A 14,860-nucleotide genomic window follows, 5' to 3' on the forward strand; every position below is an offset into this window, starting at 1 on the left:
TTCAACCTATGAGGTATTTCATATATGTGTGTGTGTATGTGTGTGTGTGTAACAGTATAATGAGAAACCACAGAACTAATATAAAGAGGAACACACAATAATAAGTGCAGTATGTTTAGACAAAGGGAAGTCACCTTGTTTACGAAATATCAAGAGTCAGTCTGCTCTGAGGCAGCATCCTAGAATTTTACGTTGGACCTGTATTAAGCAGGCTAGGGGAAGCATAGCCTCAGTCAGTGCCCGCATTAGAACCTTCAGGTCCCAGGAGTTTAAGCGGAGGCAGTTGGAGCTCCAGGCTTAGTTCATGGCGGCCCTTTGGAGATCTCAAGTCTAGTCACTCACCTCTCGTGTGAGAACTTCGAGCCTGGAAAGGGACTAATTATTGTAATCTCTGTCTAAGGAATCTGACCTGACCAAATGGATCAGCAAGGTTCCAGACCCATGTTTTATTTTTTAATTAATTAATTTATTTTGAGGAAGATTAGCCCTGAGCTAATGTCTGCTACCCATCCTCCTCTTTTTTGCTGAGGCAGACTGGCCCTGAGCTAATATCTGTGCCCATCTTCCTCTACTTTATATGTGGGATACCTGCCACCGCATGGCTTGATAAGTGGTGTGTAGGTCCGCACCCAGGATCCAAACTGGCAAACCCCAGGCCACTGAAGTGGAACATGCAAACTTAACCGCTGTGCCACTAGGCCAGCCCCTCCAGACCCATGTTTTAAATGAAAGGCCAGTCTCTGTCAGGATTTGAGGTGGTAGGGAATTTCTATACCTAGGGAATCCTATTCGGACAGAGACATGATGGCAATCTAGGTCAAAAGGCTGAGACCCCATTCCCTGGGGTAGGAGTATGGGTTGCATCCCGAGGCATGGGTTTGCTGGTATTGTAAAACTTCTGTAGGCTGAAACACTGAAAGGCAATAGCTTAATTTTAATCCCAGATCTTTTCTTTCCCCTACTTATTTATAATATTTAACAAAGAGCTAATTAAAAAATTATAAATGGAATTCACTTGAAATTTTTCTCCCTGATGTGTTTAGGATATTTAACTTCTTAGAAGATTCACAGACTTGGTTCAGTGAGGAGTGCCTAATACATATTGGGGCAGCAAAGATCATGGATTTCATTTACATTTCTTCAGAAAAAAGTAAAAACACATCTTTCAGATTGTGGTAAAAGAACGGAAGGCAGAGAAATGCATACCTTGTTGTGATCTCAAGGAAAACTGGGCGATAAATATGAGGAACATACTTAAAATATGTTGTTGCCATAATATATAAAGTTATGTTAAAATCGCCTGAGAAAAACCAAAGAATAATGCCTCTTTTGGGGACTATTGTGAAAAATGAGTGTTTGAAAACCTAATGAGCAGATATCTAACTTCTTTTCTTTAGAAAGCAAATAACTACACTCTAAAATAACAACAGTTAATCCCTGTCAAAATGTGTTATGTAAAGTGCCAAACATCCTCTTTTAAGATTGCAGCAACTAAATTTGCTGCCTTCAGACGCTCAGGATTGTTGCTATTGAGAATGGCAGGCTGCCAGTGGGATGGGACTGAGGAAACGTTCTTTCCCGTCTCCCATTAGAAACAGGTGAGGGAACCTGCAGGTAAATACAGCTAATTTTTATTTCATTCTCGTACCTCTGTTTGCCATAGCTGTTTCATCTTCTATGATGAGGAATCTTAGGCTGAGGGAAGTTTTAATTTGCCAAAGCTACCTAGAAAGTGATTGGCAGTGATCAAGTTCCCTGATCTCTAATTTTCTAATCATGCGCCTTTCAGAACAGTGAAATAATTGAGCAGTTTTTTGATTAGCAAGGATAAAGATAACCATTGCTAGTAGCATTGTTAGACATTTCAGCAATTTTCAATAATTTTATTTTTTGTTTTCTCTTATTTTAAATTTTTATTTCCAAGTAACATTTTCCCATGTGTGTTTTATCATATTCTTTCTATGTATGTATGTTTGTGTGTATAATTTTTTTAAACTGTTTTAGTATCTTTTACACAAGTTGTCCCTTTGTCTCTAAATTCTTTAGTGCATATTTCCTAAAAACAAGGACATTCTCCTACATAATCACAAAATATCAAAATTGAGACATGAGTATTGATACAATACTATTACGTAATTCACAAGGCTTAGATAAATTTTATCAATTGTCCATTAATGTCCTTTAATAGTCAGATAATCACACTTTACATTTAGTTGTCATATCTCCAGCTTCCTTTAACTTGGAACAGTTCCTCCATCTTTGTTTTTCATGTCTTTGACATTGTGGAAGAGCATAGTCCATTTATTTTGTAGAATGTTCTCAAATTTATGTTTGTTGAATGCTTTCGTATGAATAAATCTAGAGTCCCTGTGTCCTGTCGTGTCCTCCCCCTCCCCCCAGGAATGTCATACAAATGATGTGTTCTTCTCAGTGCAGCATGTCCTGAGGCACATAATATCTATTTGCCCTATTACTGGTGATTAAACTTTGATTTCTTGATTAAGCTAGTGCCTGCTGCATTTCTCAACATAAAGTTACCAGTTTTCTCTTTGAATTAATAAATACCTTGTGGAGAGATATTTTGAAACCAAGTAAATATCCTGTTTCTCATCACACTTTCACTGGATAGTTTTATTGTCCATTGATGTTGCCAAATGGTAATTTCCTAATTCCATCCTTCCCTGTACATTTATTAGTTGGCATTCTACTCTAAGACACTTTCCCTTCTATCCCCTTCTCCCTCTCCGTGTCCCTCTCAGCATGGATTTGTGGATGATTTTGTTGTATGGGCTGGAATCCATTATTATCTTTATTTATTTTGATGCTCAAATTGTCTCAGATTCAACAGTGGGATCTTCAAGCTTCCTCCTGTTTCTTATTTACATATTTCCATCAATCTTTAGCAGTTTCTTTTTAGCATAGCAGGATGTTCAAGGCTTATTTTGTACTTCTCTGTCCGAGTCCTGAAAGCATACATTTCTGCAAGAAGCCTTGTTCCTTCCCCCCTACCCGCCCCAGAATAGTGTTTAAGAAATCAGAATCTAGACACCAGGTATGCACATTGCTCCCAGGGGGTCATTGCTTCTAGGCCCTTCCAGCAGACAGAGCTAGGAAATAAATACATGTGTGTACATACACACCTACCTATTTCTGTATTTCTGTCCATGTAGAGATATGCGTGTGTGTATGACAGTGGAGTATATATTGCTTGACACCTACAGTTCTGATCCAACACCACAGAGGTCATCATAACCTTCTCCTTTTCCATATTTGTTCCCTTCTCCAGTGGTGAGGAGTCTGGCTCCCCTTATCCTCCACATAATTTATGTATTTGCTCAGTTCTGGAATACATAATAATTACTTTCAGAATTTCTAACATACAGCTGTGAAAAAACACACGTACTAACTAAAATTCAGTATTTCTATGTAGTTCTTTTTGCTGTTAGTTTTAGAGCAAACAGTAAAAAGACTAGGTTTTAGAATACTTGGCTTAGTGCTCCTTTTCTCCTTCAGTGTAATTCTGTTATTCATTGTAAAAACTGAAAGGTTTTTTGGTTTTTGTTTGTAATTAATTTTGGGCTTTCTCCTTATCTTTGTTGATTTTACTTAAAATTTCCAGTAATTTTTGGAATGTGAAAGTATGCTTATCAAGCAGAAGTTGTTAGAACTGTTACAAAAAAGGGGGAGTGGGAAAGAATTAATGGATAGCTACTTTGATAAATAAGGTTTAAGTTTATGTGGTCTGATTAATTGGTGAGTTTTAGTTACATGCACAAGACTCTGTGGGGCACTGTGTGTATATATATGGTATACACTGTGCTCTGCTTTACTTTATTTTCACTTGATGTTTTATCTTAGAGATGGTTCCATGTCCGTACATAGAAACCTGTCTCATTCTTTTTAAGAGCGGCATGGTATTCCATCATATGGACGTATTATATCTACCAGTCTCTCTTAATGAGCATTTGGGTTATTGACAGTCTTCTGCTACAAAACAAAGATATAATACACTGTTGTACACATGTATGTTTATACAAGATCACTTAAATTGCAAAGGAAATTACTAAATCCTATTTTTGGGGATGGGAGTGGATTAGCAGTTTGATGTTGCAAAAGTTCTATATGTGAATAAGTTGATTTTTTAAATATTTGAATTATATGTTACCAATTTCTAAGTTATAATCTGATTGAAATAAAAAAATATAACATTTAAGGATTTTTTTTAATACAACTAATTACTACTACAATTCACAGGAGAATTGCTGGTTAGCTGTGTTAGCTATAAAAACTGACAGTTTAGATTTAAATCTGTCATTCGTAGTGTGAAGAGAGGGAAGTGAAAACACTTTCATGGTGTCATAGAACAAAGTCAGCTTTTTGTTGCTTGCTATCTACCACAGTCTATAAAAGCTAAATAAACCTAGCAGATGTGTAAACGTACACATCCTTTGTGTGTGTTTAGTCATAAACCAAATGAATCATAAATCTTTAAACTACTTATCCATATAAGACTGGAGAAAATTATTTTACTATTTTGCAGTATTCTCTTGAATAATTAATGTGGCTGTCAAATACTTATGGTTATAGATTAGCCAGTCCTATTCAATTTCTCTTGCTGGGTTTACATTTTGTCTGCCTCTTTGTACCCATGGTGTAATGGGTTTAGGGTTATGGAGAAGAAATAAAAGTCACGTACCTTATGTGATGCGTATTTTGGTCCTCAGATGACCGTATTGGTGTTTATACCTGGTCCCCCAAGTCTTCTATGTAAGTGAATTATACTTAACTATGCAGATGATAAATTTGTAAATAAGATTTCAATTTCTTTTTTTTTTAAAGATTTTATTTTTCCTTTTTCTCCCAAAGCCCCACTGGTACATAGTTGTGGGTCCTTCTAGTTGTGGCATGTGGGATGCTGCCTCAGCATGGCTTGATGAGCGGTGCCACGTCCACGCTGAGGATTCGAACTGGCAAAACCCTGGGCTGTGAAGCGGAGTGCCCGAACTTAACCACTTGGCCATGGGGCCGGCCCCAAGATTTAAATTTCTTAAGCTCCTGAGTAACTTCTGCTGTGTGCCATTTTGCATTGTGCTTTGGTAACCTAGCCAAGGATTTGATGCCTCCTAGTAGTTCTCGTCAGATCAGGAGCTGGAAGAATGAGGCCTACTTTTGACCAAACAGGTCAGAAAGAATTGGTTTCAGCTGGTTGATAGGAAATTTAGTGGGGGAGGCGACAGTGGAATCTCTGTAGTCAACTCGGAGCTTTAGCATTTCCTTAAGTAGTAAAAGATTGCACAGATTCTATTCTAGTGTTAAAAATCAAACGAATTGTTTAAATTGTTTAAACAGGAAATTAATTGTTTAAATAGGAAATTAGCGTGGTTTGATGAGCAGTGCCATGTCCGCACCCAGGATTCGAACCAACAAAACACTGGGCCGCCTGTAGCGGAGCACGCGAACTTAACCACTCGGCCATGGGGGCAGCCCCTGGTCATTTATTTTTGTCTATTCAATAGTAAAACAAAAGGATGGATGACTACTAGTGTTTTCTGGAAGATATATTGCTGTTATTGCTTTCTTTTAAATTTTAGTGAGTAAAGCTAACTACAAGCTTTAAGAGTTGTATTCTTAATAAATAGGTTAAATTAAGCAGGATTTAATCTGATTAATACTGAAAGCAGTGACCTCCTTAAAAACTTTCTGTGTGGTAAGATTCCCACATATTCTTTCTTATATCTCCTAAATCTCTTTATTCTTCTTTCCGATGTTTTTGTTATTCTTGAGCTTTTGATTTCTTTTACAAGTTCTTTTAGCATCGTCTGCTATTTTTTGTATTAAAATTCTAGGGCACTACAGTGAAACTTGAGCACTCCAGTAGTTGGCTTTCTGGTACCCCTTGGCTTCTCTAATACCTGCATTAGAGAAGGAACCAGAAAAAGATACGAAAGCCTCCTGGCAGTGAAGAGAGTCATTCCTGAGCCTCCAACAAAAAGGGCGTCTTTTATTTCTGTGGCCTAGGCAAGGATGTAGCCAGAAGAGCCAGAGACCTGAAGGTCAATCCAGCACGCTGTGCTCTCCCAGTCTGCCACGCTGAAGGAGAGGAGTCCGCAGACTGGCTGGTGATGTCTCATAGGCCCTTCTTTTTATGTGAAAGCTGAAAAGTGTGGGAGAAGAGATAAGGGAGGAGAAAAGTGATGGGGAGAAAAGAGAACAACAGTAACCTTGATTATTGGTGCAGGCATGGTGGTTATTAGGAGTACCAGCCAGTTCCTTAAGGAGCCCATATTCTGACAGGGCAAAAAGAAGCAGTGGTAAAGACCGACTCTGTCTCTGGATAGCCAGAAATTCAGTTGATACCAGTGAAGGCTTAGAGTCTCTCTAAGGGGTGGGAGTGAGATGGCATTGCCCATAGCCAGAGATTAGGGAAAGGATAGATAGCCACTCGACTAGAGCTTGAGGAATCTTATGTGGGCGATAAACGGATACGGAAGGAGGTGGAATGTGGGAGACGGATACAAACAGGTACTTCTCTGTAGTTCCTTAGGGTACCACTCTGAAGCTTTATTAGTATTTAGGTCAGTATTTTAGAAGGGCATTAAAAGTAATAGCACAGTGAAAGCAGTGACCTGTACTTCACAAAGTCTGTAAGATTTATCTCTCTGCTATCATATGATGCTTACTAGTGACAATAGGACATTAAAGAAAATGTTCTAATCCATCACACTTTGTTAAGGTGGTTCTTTGAGTTGGACCCCTGTGATTCTTTTTAATTTTGATCTCTTTTTTTAAATTTTTTCTTCAATTTTATAATTGAGGGAAAACATTCTTTGAAAAATTATTCTTTATGCTGTTTGAGATGTCAAGAAAGTATATAGGACATCTTAGATTTGCATTAAATAGTAGTTAAAGGGCCAGCCTGTGGCATAGTGGTTAAGTGCATGCTCTGCTTTCGTGGCCTGGGGTTTGCAGGTTTGGATTCTAGGTGCAGACCTACATACCACTCATCAAGCCATGCTGTTGTGGCATACCTCATACAAAAAGTAGAGGAAGATTGGCACAGATGTTAGCTCAGCAATAATCTTCCTCAAGCAAAAAGGAAGACTGGCAACAGATGTTAGCTCAGGGCCAATCTTCCCCACCAAAAAAAAAAAAAAAAAAAAAAGTCAAAAGTTTAAAGTGCCAGTCTTCAGACACTTGGAAAATTCTACTACATAGCATTTCTCAGTAGAGTGATCTTTTGGTATTCTTTCCCTCTTCTGGATGCAGTTTGTAGTCTCCCATCAGGCTGTGGGCATTACTTTTCAGCATATAGATTTATCATTGTGGTGTAGAGCATGTTGAATTTGGCAAAGAGGAAGATCTGTAACTAAGAAAGACATCGTTTGTTTCTGTGGCCTAGGCCACATTTCCTGTCTTTTCTTAAGCACTTTCTGGGGCTGGAGTGTTCTACAGGGGATAGGCAGAGAAGTCAGCTTGACATGATGGACTTTTTGCTCCCTCTCAGGACTTGGGCAATTAGTTCACCCTATTTAAATATGAAAAAAATTCAGTTAATGACTGTTGATTCTAATATGTTAACCAGAAATATAGAGGCTCATTGTGATTATGATAAACTTTGAGTTGAAACAGATCCATCTCCCCAACAAAGCATCACGTCTTCTCACAGTGTGAGGTGCAGTTAGGGCCCTGTAATACTCTTTTCATGTTCATGCTCATTATAAAACACTGTTTTATTTTTATTTGCAGGAAATAAAAGAGCAGATTTACAACAGGGGCAAGTATGAGCCAGATAGCTAGTTCCTCCTGAGGAAGAATGGGAACAGTTAAGAGCATGTATGAGTAATACGGAGTCAGGAAGTAGGCTTTACGTACATTACAAATATAGTTTACTTTTGTTGCTTTTAGGAAATAATTCAGATTTCCTGCAAAATTGTACATATATGTACTTGATTTTTATGAGAATACCTATTTAAAGATTTACTGTCTACTATATTTCATAACAGAACTAATTTACAAATATTGACCTGAATTGCTCAGTTCCTATCCCAAGTAACTGCCCTAATTACCAAAGCTGTTTTCTTTTGTTTGCAATTTAAATCTATTATAATAAAAGAAAAAGTTTTAAAAGTGGATATGCAACTTGATTAATTAAAAAAATAATCAGGGTGAACTTGATGTAATAGCAAAGTGGCAGTTAACTTTTTATAGGTAATATGAGCAATTCTGGTTTCCTATTATCTCATTATTTAATATACTCAAAAACTCCTGGAGCTTTGACCAGAGGTTGATGATGGTAAACTTAATTGTTGTTATATTTTCCCGAATAGAACTTGTAACTGTTTTTCCTTTATGAGGATGCATTGTTGGTATGTTTCTTTTAATAAATCTAAAATTAGTTGAAAGTTATTAAAACAAGTTTGCTAAATTACATCAGTGGACTTAACACAATATAGCTATCCTGTGTGTGAAGGAATCTTATCAAAAGGATGCTCTTTAATCTTCTTCCTCACCCACTTCTCATTTTCCCCTTTTGATTTCCAAAGAGAAACAGCCAGTCTGGGTAGATTCAAGGCGTCTTTGATAGAAAATGTCTTGGGGAGCCCCAAGGAACTGATGAAGTTAAGTGTGCCGTCGTTAGTGTATGCCGTTCAGAACAACATGGCTTTCCTAGCTCTCAGCAATCTGGATGCAGCAGTGTACCAGGTAAGTGGAGTACATGACCAGGAAAAGCGTAGAATTTAAAAAGGGTTTTCCTGGTGAGGAGATTTTTATTAACCCTTTATCACATTATCAAGTATTTTTCTCCGTAATTCTTTTAATGATATCAAAAATAATATATTTGTGTCAGAGACTAATGTTAACTAAAAATTCATTAATTCATTGTTTTGTTTCTAGGTGACCTACCAATTGAAGATTCCCTGTACTGCTTTATGTACTGTTTTAATGTTAAACCGGACACTCAGCAAATTACAGTGGATTTCAGTTTTTATGCTGTGTGGTGGAGTCATACTTGTACAGTGGAAACCAGCCCAAGCTACAAAAGTTGTGGTAAGAAACAAAATGCGTACCATGACTGAAGTGGGAGACTTCCTGAGTCTCCTACACGTCACACAGTCACACTGATGAGTGTGGTACACTTCTGTTCCTTTGACGGAAATCGTCTCTGCCCTATAGATAGGCTTTTTTTCCCCTTAGGACAATGTTATTATTAAGGATGATAATACTTATTGGCTTTCTTTTTTTTTGAGGGAACTATGCATTAAAAATGTTAGAGATGGAAGGTCCCTTAAACTTAATGTAATCCACCCCCTTCATTTTATGGATGACGAAAAGTTCAAAACTTCTATACCTCTTTTAGCCATTCTTCTCAGAAATACTGAGTAAGGTTTTCTCCATCTAATTTTCATCTTCTCCCTCAATTCGCAAAGTTTTTTATCCTTTTGTACATACTCCCATTGTCAGTGATACAGATTACAAGGGAGTAGTGTTTTTACTGACAATTGATAACTAAAATAGGGCAAAAAGTGCCCTTTACTTCTAACTTTTAGTTTGTTCAGGGTTAAATGTTAAGGTACATACTTGATTTTTTTTAATGTTATATGCTTTATTTTTTAAATTTTTTAAATTTTTTTTTTGAGGAAGATTAGCCCTGAGCTAACTACTGCCAGTCCTCCTCTTTGTGCTGAAGATGACTGGCCCTGAGCTAACATCTGTGCTCATCTTCCTCTACTTTATACGTGGGACGCCTACCACAGCATGGCGTGCCAAGCAGTGCCATGTCCGCACCCGGGATCCGAACCGGTGAACCCTGGGCCGCTGAGAAGCAGAATGTGTGAACTTAACCACTGCACCACCAGGCCGGCCCCTGTTATATGCTTTAATAGGTTATTTTCCCAAAGCAAAGTAGGAAGTGGAACTGTCGTGAATGACCTTCTGACAGTCAGGACCTTTCCTCTTCACCTTGTAGCAAATGAAAGACCATGGTTCTCTTAGGGGATGTATGGAGAGCTTGTGAAAGTAGGAAGTCAGTTCCTTTTTAAGGAAATAATGAAAAGTAGTTATTTTCTAGCCTGGTGGGGAAAATTTTCTTTTCCAGAAAATGAGTTTTAGGTTAATATTTATTGTCTTCACATGATGTTTAAGCATGCTCATATTCTTAGTGACATTTCAAAACAGTGATCAAATATGCACTGCACATTTAACTCAGTTGTAGACCTGCAGAGAAATAATTTGTTTGGGAAGTAAGGCAAATGCATAAAAGTTAAATATGAACTTTAAGTAACAACTCTCTCCGTTAGAAAAGGTGTTATGTCCACCTCACATAGGTAATGTATGTGAAAAGTTTAGTAAGCTGAAGCAGAGTATAGGGCAGCTTATCTTGCTTTTGGACCATTCTGGAACGTTCTTTCATATTTTAAACAGAATGCAGCTTCCTGGAACTGCTTCTCATTATTCTTTGTTCTTGTGACAATAACTCAAATCCCTAACTCCATATGATGATCCTTTGACTGTCTGAGGACAGTGTCACATCCCCACCATCCAAGACTTTTTTCCTCCCTCGTTGAGATAACCCTGTCGTTTCTTTCTATGATTTCTAGAGACTTTCTGATCCCTGCCTCTTGCCCCAGTTACTGCCTTGTATTTCTCTTCTAGATGCATTCATCTATTACTGTTCCTTAGTACAGTCATGTACTGCATAATGACATTTCGGTCAACAGTGGACTGCATATACAACGGAGGTTCCGTAGGGACAGTACCGTAGAGCATAGGTGTGTAGTAGGCTATACCATCTAGGTTTGCCTAAGGACACTCTGGTGTTCACGACAACGAAATTGCCTGTCGATGCATTTCTCAGAACCTATCCCTGTCATTAAGTGACACATGACTGTGTGTCCTAAAACTTCACAGTCTCCAGGTGTTGACTGACTAGTGTGAGGTATGGCTTGCTAATTACCTCCTTTGTTCTGACTACTAGAGACTTGGTAAATCAGCATAGGATTGTATTAGTTTTGGGGGGATAGGTGCTATCCATTCTATAACTGATTATATACAACCACATGTAGCTGTTTCACATAACTAGTTTGTCTCAAATGTGTCTTGTGCAGTGGGCTTCTTCTAGCCAAATGCAGGATGTGTTTGTATTTATTGAGCTAATCTTGTTAGCTTTGGGTCATTGTTCAGGCCTTTGAGGTCTTTTCAGCCCTTATCCATTATTAGCTTTTTTTTTGTTTTGAGTATCATACTTTCTACAGATTCAAGAAATAGTCTTCTGGGTCTTCACTGAAAATTCTAGACAGGAGAGGATCAGAGTTGTTATTCTTCAGACCTCTCTTTAGCTTGGCTTTTTTTTCTTGCTTATTAAGCACTTCTTATCTCTCTGTTTTTAGGGGTCTGGAATTTGAGGGTGCCTTGACTAGGCGGTTCCTGCTTGTGGTCTCTCATTGGGTTGCAGTGGGCATATTGGTTAGGGCTGCCATTGGCTGAAGGCTTGACTGGGCCTGGAGGGTCTGTTCCCTAGGGGGCTCATTCATATGCCTGGTGAGCTGGTAGTGCTTTGGTCTGGCTTGATTTTATTCTATTAGTTAGCACTTTGCTGTATACCTTCACTCAGCTATCAATAGAATTGTGCTGTTATCCTCACTGCATTCTCTGGCTCATTCATAAAAATATTATGCAAATCTGTCAGATTTCTCGCTAAACATTATCTCTATGGAATAATTCCCCTTACCACTTACACTAGGAATCCATTCAGTAAAGAAATCTGGTATGTCTCCTCTTAGGGAAGCCACACTGTTTTCTAGTAATTACAATTAAAATTTTTAAGTTGCTCAAGTCATCTGTTCTAGCATTTTGCTAGTAATCAATAATTAGTTACAGCTACAATCATTTATACAGCGCTAAATACCAGCAGCGTTCTAAGTGCTTTACATATAATAACTCACTTATGCCTACAACAAACATGAGGCTCGTATTGTTTTTATTTCCATTTTCAGATGAGGAAACTGATAGGCAAAGAGGTGAGTAACGTGTCCAGTAACATTGCTTGAAGCCAGGCAGCGTGGCTCCAGAGCCCGTGCTGAGCTTGCTGGGCTGCTTACAGGTCTCAAGCAGCCATCAATCATTTCGGCAGCTTTTCTGTCCCTCTGCCTTTTTGAAAATAAGGACAGTGTTTGCCCAATCCAAATTTCCTGGCGTAGCTTCCAGCCTTCATTATTCCTCAGAGACAGAGTGATCAGTATCTTGAATTGCTACTATTCTTGGTCAAGATACTTTTGAATTTATTTTATTTAGCTAAGTATTCTTATAAGAGTAAACCAGATGTCTTGGACGTTTCCTTTTAAATGTTTACTTATTTATATATTATTTAAAAATTATTATTCACAGAGAAAATGGAAACTAGATTTGGGTAACTCTTATTTTCTTACCATATAACTACATCATCTCGCCCAAGCAGCATACTCTTTTCTTCTTGAACTAAACAGACTTTTAAAAGCCTTCTTAAAAGTTTTAAAGGGTTTTGCAAGCCTCCACTGACTCTGAGTTTTCAATTTCTTGATACTAAAATTTCTGGTTAGATTCCTCTTGGTTATGTGTACTGGAGTTCTTTTTATAAAATCAGAATTCATTAAGATGCCCTTAGTCACCTTGATTTCTTTATGTATTCTTTTTTGACTCTTCACCAGAATCTCATTCTTTAGACCCTCTTATCCCTCTTGAAGCATATTCCTGCTAGCTGTGGAATTCTAACTTAAAGTTTTGTTTTTTTGAATTTTGATTTATTCAAGACTGGAACCCATGTTTCTTAACTGTGCTGTGTTTGGCTATAACTCATGCTAAAATGGCATGGTTGCTATTTTCCAAAGTTTCTGTCACTTCCACTTCATCACCCAGTAGTTTATTAGTCAGAATTACATCCAGAGAAGCAGTGTCTATCACTGTTTTTCCTAATTGTAGAGAGATTAAACTGGCAGAAAAGCAAGCTAGGAATTTATCAGATACTATTTTTGGTAGCTTGAGCTTCCTAGCAGTTGTTGGGATAGGAGAAATCTCACACCATTTTTTTCTCATCTCTAGCCACTCTTGTAGTTTGTATTAGGAAAGCACCCGTGTTTATCACTTGTGGTCTCTAGCAGTAGTTCTCAAACTTTAGTGTACACTAGAATCAACTGGAAGGTTAAAACAGATTGCTGGGCCCCATCCCCATAGTGGATGATTAGGAGGTCTGGGGTGGGGGTGTCAATTTTCATTTCTAACAAGTTCCCAGGTGATGCTGCTGCAGTTGGTCCACAGACCATACTTTGAGAACCACTAGTCCACAATATCTTCTGTTTCTCCTTTTATCTTCATGCAAATATTTTAGACCACGCTTTCTTTCTCAAGTACTTAAAGTAATACTCTCCTTATATCAGGTTTATTTATTCTGAACAAGGTATATGCTTGTCTAATATTACAGTCATGCGTCTCAACCCTTTAATTTCAGTGTTACTACTGAGATAGTGTATATCTCTGAGGAAACACTGATGAAAGCTCCTGAGGGTTAGTTAAGGGAAGAAAAAGGAAATAAAGTTTAAAGAGTAGGTTGGGGCCCATATACATGTATCTGTCAGCACAGTATTAGGATTATATATACCCATCAATCTCTCCTATCCATGAACTATTTAAGAACCAGAGCTGCATATTATCTTTATTTAGTATGGAACAGTATATCTGATACAGTATATCTGATACATAGCAGGTATGCTATTAATATTTAATAAAAATTCAGTAAAGTAGGAAATCTTAAAAGTCATTACTTCATCCTGTAGGTGATAGGGAATAAATAAAAAAAGTTAAACTGTAACTGTTTCCATGACTGATGCTATAAGGGGCTGAGTTAGGGTGGTGGCAGAAGTTAAAATAAGAGGCTGGCTTACTATGCAAAATTCTATACTAGGGTGCCCCTTGTTGTTAGGAAATAGGTACACGTGTTATATTGAGTATTTACTATGGCTGCAACCTGAGGGGCACATTTTTAACTTAAGAGCTTTGGTTTAATCTCTGGGATGGTCCCGTCTTATTCTACAGAGTAGTTGTGTTTCATATGGCATACTTTCAGTATCACTATAACACAGATTTTTGTATTCATGTATTTGGTCTCTTGATGAATTCTATTTATTAGTCACTAAAAATAACTTTTAAAACATTACTATTGCAGGTGGAACAGAACCCACTGTTAGGGTTTGGCGCTATAGCTATTGCTGTATTATGCTCAGGATTTGCAGGTAAATCATAAAAGCATCATTTTATTCTGTTGTCAAATTTCTAAAAAAAATCAAACTTTAAATAGGGATCTAGTTTATCTTGCTTTATCATAACAATTTTATTCCCCCTAAAGCTTATCTTCTTATGTTTAGTTATTTAGTTTTGTGTCAGCTGTTTTTCCAGTAAATGCATGCTAGTGTTTAAGTCAGTTCAGACCTCAATCCTTATTCATGCTTGCAGTTATCTAAGAATATACTTCTGTTATCCTTGACCATTCTCAGTCCAGCCAAGAACCCAAAAGTAAATGAAAAAAGGCCTCTGAAAATGGAGGAAGTTAGCCATCAGAAAACTCAAATTCTGTTTTCCTGGAACTGTCACTATCCTCAGGCTAGATTCTGCTGCTTTAGGCTTAGGTACCAGCTCAGTATCTGTTTTTCTCTGGTAACCTCAAGTTCTGCCTGTGCTTCAACAGTTTAGGACTATGGCCTAGGCAGGAAATGGAGGTGGGGTGGAGAGTTCCTCAGAAAGCTTAGTACACAAAAGTCACAGGAGAAAGCGGGGGACACGAACCAAAATCATGAACATCAAATGAACATGAAAGTCTGGAATCTTATGTGTA

The 14,860-nt window shown here is 37.8% G+C and overlaps 1 protein-coding gene across 1 annotated transcript in view; it reads left to right on the forward strand.

Annotated features, from left to right (window-relative positions):
- Nucleotides 1-14,860, forward strand: part of SLC35A1 (solute carrier family 35 member A1) — a 28,265-nt gene that overhangs the window by 8,177 nt on the left and 5,228 nt on the right. Inside the window, exons 3-5 of the mRNA XM_023650788.2 lie at nucleotides 8,544-8,703; nucleotides 8,896-9,048; nucleotides 14,195-14,261. Coding sequence (XP_023506556.1) covers nucleotides 8,544-8,703; nucleotides 8,896-9,048; nucleotides 14,195-14,261 — 380 coding nt within the window. The remainder of the gene's footprint in view (nucleotides 1-8,543; nucleotides 8,704-8,895; nucleotides 9,049-14,194; nucleotides 14,262-14,860) is intronic.

The sequence above is a fragment of the Equus caballus genome, chromosome 10, assembly GCF_041296265.1.
Source record: "Equus caballus isolate H_3958 breed thoroughbred chromosome 10, TB-T2T, whole genome shotgun sequence".
Taxonomy (NCBI): domain Eukaryota; kingdom Metazoa; phylum Chordata; class Mammalia; order Perissodactyla; family Equidae; genus Equus; species Equus caballus.